Genomic DNA, 12008 nt, shown 5'->3' with positions numbered 1-12008 from the left:
GGACAGAACACATGCTGGGTTATTTTGACCCAGCAGGTTGGGTTTTATACATTAACCCATTTGCTGGGTTGTTTTTTTAATCAGTGCTGGGTCAAACAACCCCATGTTACAGGTTATTCATTTTAGATAATAATAATAATAAAAATACTACTAAATAATAATTATTATTATATTAATAATAATATTAATAATAACAATAATAACACTACTATTTATTATGATTCAATAAAAGTGTTTATTCCAGGAAATTAATATAATAATGAATACATTCATGTTTAATCAACAATTAGTCATCTCGGAGGCCCACAAAAATCATTTGTGCTAAAATGTTGGCATGTTAAAAGATAATAAAATGGTGAGATTCTCAAAATTCAAAACAAACAATGTACATTGCAATCATTTTAGTCCTGTGTAGCAAAATAAAAACATAAAAACTAAACTGTAAAATAGCCAATAGCTAAAGATTCTCTTCACAAAAAAAAAGAGCATAAGTACATTGCAATTCATTTAAATAAGTAAATTAGTCATGTGCAGCAAAAATGGGAGGCACATAAGAACTTTGCGTATAAACTGTATACAATAGCTAAAGATTCTCTTCACACAAAAAATTACAAATAAAAAACCTAAGTACATACATTGTAATTCATTTAAATAAGCAATAATTTAGTCCTGCGTAGCAAAATAAAATAAAAACATAAAAACTCTATACTTATAAACTGTAAAATAGCCTAGCTAAAGATTCTCTTCACAAAAAAGATACAATAAAAAAACAAAAAAACAAATACATACATTGCAATTCATTTAAATAAGCAATCAATTAGTCCTGTCAAGCAAAATGGGACACACGTGAAAACGGTACTTGAATTTTGTATACCAGGCAGTGTTTTGACACTAAGTTAAAGATTCAAAATATTCAAAACAAAAAAGAAAGAAAAATGTACATATATTGCTTAATTGCTATGAATGGCTATAATTTAGTCCTCTGCAGCAAAAATGGAGGCCCGCAAAAACCGAATGCTAGAATTTTCTGTCCCAGGCATTCCATAAACTACCTGCTGCAAAAATTCCCAAACAGGGGCACATTGTTTCGGATAGTGAATGTCAAAGCAATAAAATGCCTTGAAACAAACATCCACAGCCTTGAGGAGAGTCAACTGTTCCAGAGCTTGCCCATTCACCACCACAAAAAACTGTCCAGCCATTCCAAGCTCCAAGACAAAGGGAAAGGGTTTCGCTTCTCTCTGCCTTTCCAGGTAAAGCACCATGTTGGTTCCAGACTAAATGAGGAAATGACAATATCAGACACAGATAATTCTTTAAAAGTGTGTCTTAGGTTTTCATAAGAGCAGTCTTAAATTAGTTAAATAACATCTTAAATTAACTTAAAAGAGTTGTGAGAAAATGAAATGCGTGTCAGATCCATGCAGCAATAACCATGATCATGATTAAAACGATTTATCGTGCAGCCCTACAAACAGGTGTAAAGAAATGAGCCTGCTCTGTTGTTTTACTTACAGGTTGTACATCAATGAATGAGGTTCTTGCCTCTTGAATAGTTGGCCGAAAGGTTTTGTGGCCAATCTTGTACACAGGCGGGGGAAGAATGACAGGCAAGATTTTAAGTGCTTGTATGCCTTTGGAATCTAAGAAGAGATAAATGGCAAATTAAAACTTGTTTGTTCATCAGCTTTTAAATTAAGCAAAGTGCATTTCTAACTAAGGTCAACTTAGAATGATTGAAATTAGCTTAAATATGTAACAGTTAAATATGTACTCTGGTAATCTGAAAACATTTAGTGTTATTAAAGGGATAGTTCACCTTAAAATGCAAATTTACTTGCCCTCATGTCAAATTTACTCACCCTTATGTTGTTCCAAACCTCTACAAGTTTCTTTCTTCTGCAGAACACAAAAATATATTTTAAAGAATGTCAGTAACCAGACAGTTAACGGTAGCCACTGACTTCCATAATAGGAAAAAAGTACTATAAAAGTAAATGGCTACGGTTAACTGTTTTGTTACCAACATTCTTCAAAATATCTTATTTTTTGTTCAGGAGAAGAAAGTCATGTAATAACATGAGGGTGAGTAAATGACGACATAATTTCACTTTCGGGTGAATCCCTTAAAGCAGTGCTTCTCAAACCGGCCCTGGGGACCCCATATCACTGCACATTTGTATCTCTCCCTCATCTAACACACCTGATTTAAGTCATCAGCTCATTAGTACAGACTGCAAGACTTAAATTGGGTTTGTCTGATGAGGGAGACATCCAAAATGATGGGAGGTCCCAGGACATTTGAGAACCACTGTTAAACCAAGAAAGGGGCAAGTACTTTTAAAGGGGTCATGAACTGAGAAATAAAATGTTCATACAATCTTTTGTCATACAAGAGGTCATTGTACTATAAAAAAAACATAAAACAACTTTTATTGATAGTATGCTGCCAAAAAAATGACTAATTTTCCACTTCCGATTGTTTATTACGCAATAGAACATCCGTGCAAGATTGCCTTCACAGAAACAGATCATAGCCTCTTTGTGCCCACAGGCACATAAGTGAAGGGAGTGATAGTACAACAGGATCACTTGGAATAAAAATACATATAGATATCTGCTAAGTTTTCCAATGTTGTGCTTACTAACACTATAAAAGGACCTCAGGGAACATTATAAAAAAAGGCAATTCATGACCCCTTTAAATGCAATAATTTATTCTGTTTTTATTTTAACATTTCTACTAACCTGCAGACATGTTGTCTAAATTATTGAGGACATCCATCTGTCGTCCATCTCTTTTAGCAAAGGCCAGGATCTTGTCAGCAAAGACAGGCAACCAGGATAAGCACATTTTGTCTGCTGCATCAGGGTGAAGTATACTGAAGTCCTGAGATATCTGTTTTTTGGGGAAAAAACAGTCATTTATATTTTTGTCTTTAAAAAAAAAAAAAGCTGAATGTGAGGCTAGCATTCTACCATAATTAATGTTAATTAATTATAAATAAAAATTATATCCTTCAAACCAATGGGAGAGGAAGAGAGTTAAGAAGATATTGAGTTTAAATTATATTTACCATGCCTGGGGTGTCCATGAGACGAGGGAACTCTGATAAAATTTCAGATATTGGCTTGGAGCCATTCTCACGAATCCAATGAGCCCTAAAAGGAGCGGTTTCTTTCATATACTGCTCCACTTGGTCCTGTGGTCTGGTATTATTTTTTAGCCATTCTTTCAGTTGAACTGCCCTCTCAGGAGACAAAGTTGAATCTGTTGAAAGGTAAATAAAATATAAAGTCATATTGGTTAACTTACATCAGCACATGTAATTCTTGATAAAGGGTATAAACGGCATATTCTAATCTAGGCCATTTCAGAGCCAGTTTTATAGTGAGGCTGCGCTCTTATGGAGAAAGGTTTGCTACATTTTAATTAGATGAAATAAACCAAACCCCTTTCTAGAGACCTTGTCATTAGTGCATATTGTCAGCATTTGATTTTCTATATTTTTTCCGATCATGTTAACAAGAGCAATTGTTCTTAAACAGTGTGTGAGTTCCAGTCTTCTTGCTCTTGATGTTTAAACTGACAGGACTTAAAAGCACATGCAAATGATAAACTTTCACTCGATGATTAAACTTTGCAATTAAAGTCGTCTGTACGCTGTTTTGCAGTGAAAAGAAAAACTGTAGTGCTTTGTGTGAAGATTACGACAAAAGGAATTGTATTACCTGGAATAACAGTCGACCTCTTCTCACAGATAAAAGCCACAGAAGATGGTGTTCTTAATCGCCGCATTCTCTTCCTAATATTGCGAAGGCGCTCCTCAAGAAATCCTGTGGAAGGTCTGTGCCTTTGCCCCGGGCTGAACCATGCCTCCTGAAAGATGATGTTATTGAGTTATGTATTACATTGAAAATTTGATTTATCTCAAAACACAAGACATCTTCATGAGTGAGCACAAATAATTCCAAAAGTAGACACACACTCCAAAACATATACAATCATATGGGTTAAGACAAGATTGGTTGAAGACCAGAATAACTTGATAACTTGGCTGGACAGGAAAGTTTAGTGACTGCAGAAATAGACAAATAAAAATAAAGTAAGATACATATACTCACATAGCCATTGCCTTCAGGGTCACGCAGACAGGAGAATGTCTCTACTAAAGAGATGGCCATTGCTTTTTTGGTCTCTGTTGATGGTCTGCATTATGATGGTCAAATATGAAAGGAAAGCTTGTAATTTGAAATGTGAAAGTTTCATACAGTAAAAAAAAAAAAAAGTTAATACTCACGTTTCGCCATATTTCTCAATAAGATGAGCAACAATAATTCGCACCATTGCACGCCTTTGCTGGGTGGTAATTTTATTACTCTCTAGGCTCTCCACAATAGAGGGTCCATGAGGTGCTTTCATCAGTACTGCACGGATATCCTGGGGTACATAGCAGAGTTGTCTTTTTGATTGCAAATAGTATATTTCAAGTTATTTTGCAAGAAGACTGTCATATCTAATTCAAATTAGTTTTAAAAACATACATGCGTATCATCTGGAACAAGCTGAAGAACAAATGTTGGCTCTGTATTTTCAGGAGAAGTGCGTCGAAATGTTGGCTCTGTATTGTCAGGAGAAGTGCGTCCAAATAATGGCTCTGTATTGTCAGGAGAAGTGCGTCCAAATAATGGCTCTGTATTGTCAGGAGAAGTGCGTCCAAATAATGGCTCTGTATTTTCAGGTGCAGTGCTTGGCTGCGTATTTTCAGGAGCAATGCTAGAGTGTGGTGGGACACTATTCTACAAAATGAATAAAAAAATAAAAATAGTTTAAGCAAATATATGGTATTCAAACAGTTTTCTACATACTGTACATTAAAAACTAGGGCTGCACGATATATTGTTTTAGAATCGATATATTTAAGAATTAGAAACTTAATATTCAACAATACTTTTGATCTATCATTGACACCATTATAGGAGAACTGAACTGAACTAAACTGATGACATCAGTTTTCTTTAGAATGGCTATATAGATATATGAACAGAATTAATAACTTTTTTACAACAGAAATTAATCAACACTGAACTTTCTATTGTATTTACCTATGCTTGTAATTTGTTTATTATTTTCTATGCAATTAACTTTTTTTTTTCAATATCGTGCAGCCCTATAAAAAAAAAACACTACATTTTACTATAGCACTAGAGTACATTAAAACTGAATTAAAGCATATTTAAATTTGCATTTTTTCCACTCACTCAACTGCCAAGCCTGAATTGTGCAAACATTCTATGCCAAAGCTGTACAGGTCCTGACCCCTGTGTCTCCATATCTGGTTTGTGAAGAAGGCTCCTGTTTCTAACAACTGTATGCATGCTTGGAGCCAGATAATGATGAAGCTTGCCTGATCTCTCCCCTAACTAAGTAACACTGAATACTAAAAAAGTTCATTTTGATTCGACCGTTTCAAACAAAAAATGAATTCCATTGGTTTCAGATAATTAAAACACCCTGTATCGGAGAGATACATAGAAACAATCGTCATTTTTTCTGAATGACTGAACAGCATGGAGGGGATGATGATCAGTGAGGTCAGTGACATCAATACATGTGAAGACATGAGTGTATTGCACAGCATAGGCAAACAAATGCCTTTCAAATCCGACAGTTTCAAACTTTTGAATCACAAATTTCAGTTTGGAGTCAAAAGCCAAACAGTGTCTTATACGTCCAAACTGGGGGTCACCACTTGAACAGTAAGACACAAAAAGTGTCATACCTGGCCTATATGTCGTTCCTTTAAATGTAACCCAGGCTGGTACATACATCTCTGTGTGGGCTGGAACATTTTCCAAGCCTCCTTGGATATCATGACATCTCTCAAGGTCTGCAAGAATAGTGCTGTGACCTGGGCCCACTTCAGTTGGGTGATCAAAGACATTTCCAGAAAAGAAATTGTAACACAGCATTACTTGATGTCTAATGGCCATAGTTTTACAGACATTCTTGAAGTTGCATGTGACATGGCTAATGCGTTTAAAGAAGTTATGCTTTGCTTCAAACCGCATAGTCCAATACAGCATCAATGGCCCAAGCTGTCTTATGGCTCTTGGATAATGCAACATAAAGTGGTGTTTAGGTTTTAGATGTTGCTGTGGGTACAACTCAAGGAACATAGTATGATGTTCCTCTATGATCCACTTCAAGTAGATCGTACTTTCAACAGTGAGAGATACTGAAAAAATCAATTCCAAGCAGGAAAGGAGGAGAAGCAGTAGCTGCCAGAACCTATTTGACTCTGGAACTAGATCTCCCATCATTAGAGGCAGCAGTCTCAAAAAGCACCACATCTGTGCTGCTGTCTGTCTCATGGTCCCATCTTTTTTACGCAGGTAATTCTTTGTAATCAGAGAAGGCTTGTTGTGGGCATCACTGAAGCCGTAATCAAAGCTGGTGATCCTGCAATTTAATGTATCTAATGTGAAGTGTCCTTCCTCAATCAGTGAGTTTATGATTAATTTCATCTCATAACACCCTACACCTTCTAAGATGTCGTGCATAATGTCTGGTGCTATGTTCTTGCTGACATCAAAAAAGTGGAGATCATTTAAGAGACTTGCTTGTTTTAAGCCAGTGTCTGAGACACTGCCAAGACTGAGGTCTCTCTCGTTGGACTCAGCAGTCCGAAGAATGTCACGGTCTTCCTTAGTCTGTACTCTAAGGATGTCTTTTGGTACACGGCACCACCGACAAGCATAATTGCTTGCAAAGCTTTCGGTGAATCCAAGAATTCCATTTAGTGCCAAGTTATCACCAACAACCTGGCAAATGCTGACTTTTACTTTTCCATCAAATGATGGTGTTTTGATATCCACACCCTCTTTCTCCAAAGATTTGATGTCCTCCACTACGGGCTTTAAAACCGCATCAATGCCATAGGTTTTAGCGTCATCCGTTTTGTAGACTGCCAGCAGAAAAATGGAGGATAAGCTGGAAAGCAGCTCTTTCGGTAAACATTTGATGGCAAAATACATAAACCCTAATTTGTGGACAGATGTCTTTGAGCCAAGTGGATTCACAGTCTCTACATCATCAACATAAATAAGGAGAGGAATAGAGACCTCCTGAGAGAACAGGGCATGGTTTTGGCAGAGCTCACCATCACAAAAGTCTTGCAGGAGACCATTAGTGCTCTTCTGCCAGGCAACGACCTTGGACATGATGCCTGGTAGTTCAAGTATCTTTTTCAGGAGTGGTCTAAGTGGAATGCGCTGAAATGTGTCACGCGTTGAAATTTGTTTTACTGCACCACTGCTGGAATCTATGTGCTGAACATAGGAAATGCCAGGGAAAGTCTCCTCAATTGGCTGAATAAAGTTTCCAGACTGCATAAAATATTTCATTTGCCTATATTCAGTCTCTAGGCCTTTGAAAGGCTCAGATGCTGCCTGGAATTGATGGTTCAATTCCTGTGCCTCTATGCTTTTGTCCTGCCCAAGAGCCTTAAGGAAAGACATAGTTCTATCCTGAAGCTTGGAGACTATATCTGACAACAGACTTGAGGTTTCTTGCACTGTAAAATTTACTGCAGAAAAAGTCTGTGAAGACTTTGATTTGAGTTTTGCCAGGAAAAGAGCTACCCTATCTGTCATATCCTCTTCCTCCAAATCATCCATGTCACTGACCCCACCAATGTCAGACTCTTCCATGCATGAATGCTCTTGAGCATCAAGTGCCTCAAATGTTGAAATGGGTGCTTGGTTAGCATTACATCTAGATGCATTGTTAGTCTCATTGTGGGCATTATTGTGTTGAAGTAAGTGTCTTCTGTACGACCTCATATAAAAAAAAGTCCTCCGACAACCATGCTGATTGCATTCAAAATGTGTGGAAGCACTGTTAATACTGTGGACTGCTCTTAAGTGGGTAAAAAACTGTTTCAAGTCAGCTATGATAGCTTGGCATCGAAAACACCTATAATGCATTATAGACTTACAAATTTCAGTTCTTTGAAATGTTTTAAAAATTTTAACCGCACGCCAATTTTGGGGATGAGTGTTGCAATTGAGTTCTCATCCAGCAACAGGAAACTGTCATCATCTATCTGCTCATCTAAAAGGAAGATAACACAAACAAACAAGGCTATCTATGAAATTACACTGACATCGACTAGGCACAGAAGTGGTATCCTATGCCAGCCCTACAATATAAGTGATTTAAATTCACCCTACAGGATTTGACATTAAGCCATGTGCTTGTACTTTGGACAAGTAAATTAATTGCCCATTCATGTTTTTGATCTTATTGTGAATGGTGTAGCAAACTTGGTTAAGTGCTAGGGCTGGCACTGGATGCAACTGTGAAAAATGATTAATCATAATGATTTTGAAAGAGAATATTTACCAGCAAATTTTTCAATGAGGCACTCAAGATTCCAGTTGATAAGTTTTTGTTGAACAAAAATGTCCATTGCTGTAAAAGAACAGAAGGAAACATCTGATTAGTAATATCTTTACAAAGCTAGCTGGCAGTGCTAACAAGTCTTATACCTGCTTTTAAAATTTATTTTTGTGCTGGCTCGCGGTTAAAAATAAAATAAAATAATGAATCATTACTTAATTAAAAAATTAAATAAATAGACAAAAATATTTTTTTAACAGCTTAATTAACTATAGTTAATTCACAAGGCTGTAAACAGAAGAAATTTTAATTTTGTGGATAATTCAAAAATATTTTATAAATTCACCTGTAGATATTTTAATTTCATAGAATATTTTTTTATTCATTCCAATGTATCAGTCTATTCGTATAAAGATCGCCTGCGAGCATTGCACCCATTGACTTATTTGATTGCAGTTTCAAGATAGTAAAAATAATAAATAAATGTTGTTAAATGTTTATTCTTCCTGGCATTTTTTTTTAAATGCACGATTCAATGATCATCATAATTATTTTAATGATTGTGTACCAAGTTGCATGACAACCCAAAATAATAAATTGTATATTTAATACATAAGACTGGTTTCTCCTAATGTTTTTTTCTCTCTCCATTCTGTCACCTGATAGTTTGGGTTCCTTGCCACTGTTGCCTCTGGCTTGCTAAGTTGGGGGCACATTCAACAATATTGTTGATTTGATTGCACTGGCAATATCAGATGAGAACTGAACTACTTTTCTTCAGAGCCGCTTTAAGACCAAATTGAACTAACGTTACAGTAACTAACAGTTACTTCATAATTTATGATCTTTACACAGTTTTTGAACGGTAACGTTACTGAAGCAACATTGAATTGACTTCAGCTGAACATGCCAGCTAGCATGAGAATTGACGCACGCATAACGTTAAACACAGAGAACATACTGCAACATAATAACATTTTATGTAAAGCTACCTTTCGAAAATGACTGACAAAAACAGATAAATAATAGGTAGAGACGTAACTTACAGCTTCTTTAGCATATGCAGCCACTAGCCAGTGACGTTACACTGCATCCAACACCGCCGAGTCAGTAACGTTACAAGAAACCCGCAAAATTTCTGGAGATAAAACACCAACAACTGTATTTAGACATTGTGACCGTGTTATAAGTGGAATAATTGATGACAGACCGTGTAAAAATGATGAATGTTATGCGAAGCCGCTGACTAACGGTCGCTAGTTCGACAGACGCTAAATCTGGAGCATTAGTGTTACGTTAAATAATATAAGGGTCCGTCGTCAATAATTCAAAGTTAATTTCAACATAACTTCTTATTGACTTTCTGACTTCTTTGACTACGTAACGTTAGGATAGTTTTAATAAAACAGTGTTACTCACCTTTACGCTCGCTCCTGCTTGCCTTGAACCTCTCGTCCTCCTGTTGACGTTGTAATTTGAACAGTGTGAGGGGGACAAAAGCGCGCGAGGAGGTAAACGCTGGGTCAACGTTTCCAAAACAACCACAAATGCTGGGTCATTGTCAGCAGATTATGGAGAAAATAACCCAGCAGCATTGTCAAAATGCTCAACCCAACATTTGGGTTTAAAAATAACCCAGCATTTTTTAGAGTGTACTATATATAATTCAAATGTAATATTTATTTCATTTCAGTTTCAGCTTTAGTTATCTATACCCTGCTCTAAACGCCACAAAACTATACTTGGCAATACAAGTATTATGAAATATGAGCTGGAAGTGTGTAAATCAATCTTTTTTTTTAAATATTGAAGTACACTCTAAAAAATGCTGGGTTGTTTTAACCAAATTTTGGGTCAAATATGGACAAAACGAAACATTGGATCAAAAATGCAATTTAAAAATTTAACCCAATGGCTGGGTTTGTCCATATTTGACCCAAAATTGGGTTAAAACAACCCAGCATTTTTTAGAGTGTAACTGATACAAACAGGCAGTGTTTTCACCTCCTTTGAGCTCATTGCATTCTCACAGTTATGGTCATGTCTGAATAGAAATGAAGAACAATTCTACGCGTGAGCTGTTTTTATAGATCGATTATAGTCCCAACTTAGCGTAAGTTATGAAACCGTGCAAACATCAAATGAAACTGCAAAATGAGTTTACATTGGACTAAGCAGAAAGCATGGCACTGTTTTCTCTGCATCTGTACACATTCTTACTTATTTACTCATACACTCACACAAAAACTCTTCCAGCAACCAATATAAACTTCAATCAAGGCGTCATGGAGCTGTTGTGTGAATGTCACGCTGTGATAAACACATATACGCTACAATAACTTTTTATTTGTTTTCTTGCAGCATCTCAGACAAGAGACTTTCAATCATAGTGGTGTTCAGAGAAGGTGATTATGAGAAAGGGAGGTAGGATTTCTTCCACATCACAAAGGTGCTAAAAGGAGGGGTAATTTAAGAGTAATTTAGCCTTTGTCTCAGATTTGATGTGTTCAGAAAACTTCAGAAGACCCTACAGCTCAGATCCAAGACTAATGTTGTTATTTATTTCACACAGAACTTGTTGAATCACACTTCGGTGTTGAAGTTGAGAGAATCTACAGGCCTGTTTTGATCACCTCTGATGTGACAACTCTATCCTGCTGATCCATCACCGTTCCCTTTGTCGTAATCATTTAGCCTAAGCGTTCCTGAACAGCACTCGCTCAAATCACGGCGATCAAAGGATCTTCTCTTCCTCTGAAATTTCATTTCATTTCACTCTTCAAGTGAAAAAGCAATTTAGAGAAGACAACATTTTGAAAGAAGCTTTCTTAGTTGAATTGCAAACGCAACCTTAATTAGCAAATGATAATTGTATGCAGCACACTTTACTTTGCAATCTGGAACTCTTCCTCATGGAAATTGCAAACGTCCTCCCCAACCCGCTCGCCACCGACATTTAGGAAATGTCAATACATTCACAAATGCTAAATTACGAGCAAATCCAGTTGAAGAGCAGTTTGTTACGTCAATAGTAGCAGTTCATTACCCGGGCAATATTTCTGCTTCCATGAGACCGCGGAGAGTAAATCTCTTACATCAGCATTGCAATGTTGTTCATTTGGTTGACTCTTGATTAATTCCTTGTAATCTTTCCTCATTTTAAGTCGGTTGGTAAAATTGCCTGCCAAATGATTAAATGTAAATATTTAAAAATCAAGCAATATAAAAGCCATATTCATATTACACACATTTTTTTTTCAATTCAGAAAAGTCATAAAGGCTAATTTGAGTTTTATAAGTTTAGTTATTTATTATTTTTAATAGGTTTGGGGAACTGTAGTAATATTTTCTCAGTCACAACCATGCCAACTTCATCACAAATAATACAAAAATACAAATTAATAGTTTTTTAGAAAATAGATACATAGAAAAATTAGCAACAATAGAAAACAAAGTGGCTACCACAGTACATACAGTGGTTAACCTAAGTGATTAAATAAAAAATATATATATATTTTGTAAATACTGAAATAGCTAAAAATCTGTTAACAAAACATATTGTTCTTTCAGTACGTTCTTAATCTTATTTGGCCTTAAGGTTGAT

At 36.0% G+C, this 12008-nt stretch overlaps 1 protein-coding gene and 1 long non-coding RNA gene across 2 annotated transcripts; both read right to left on the bottom strand.

Moving 5' to 3' along the window:
• Positions 1-302: 302 nt before the first annotated feature.
• Positions 303-4612, bottom strand: LOC307002988 (uncharacterized protein). The gene is made up of 8 exons (XM_079621019.1): positions 4546-4612; positions 4302-4441; positions 4126-4210; positions 3733-3880; positions 3078-3271; positions 2749-2899; positions 1516-1643; positions 303-1277 (listed from the first exon to the last, which is right to left on the bottom strand). Exons 2-8 carry the CDS (start codon positions 4421-4423, stop codon positions 975-977), a joined length of 1131 nt encoding a protein of 376 aa, XP_079477145.1. The 5' UTR covers positions 4424-4441; positions 4546-4612; the 3' UTR covers positions 303-974.
• A 55-nt stretch (positions 4613-4667) lies between these two features.
• Positions 4668-9808, bottom strand: LOC307002989. The gene is made up of 4 exons (XR_013798595.1): positions 9451-9808; positions 8408-8476; positions 8001-8116; positions 4668-4800 (listed from the first exon to the last, which is right to left on the bottom strand). It is a non-coding gene; the product is annotated as an uncharacterized lncRNA (long non-coding RNA).
• Between the last annotated feature and the right edge of the window lie 2200 nt (positions 9809-12008).

The sequence above is a fragment of the Phoxinus phoxinus genome (assembly GCF_949152265.1).
Source record: "Phoxinus phoxinus genome assembly, chromosome: 8".
In the NCBI taxonomy this organism is placed as follows: Eukaryota; Metazoa; Chordata; class Actinopteri; order Cypriniformes; family Leuciscidae; genus Phoxinus; species Phoxinus phoxinus.
The sequence above is the reverse complement of the archived record's forward strand: the minus strand, read 5'-3'. Positions and strand labels throughout refer to the sequence as shown.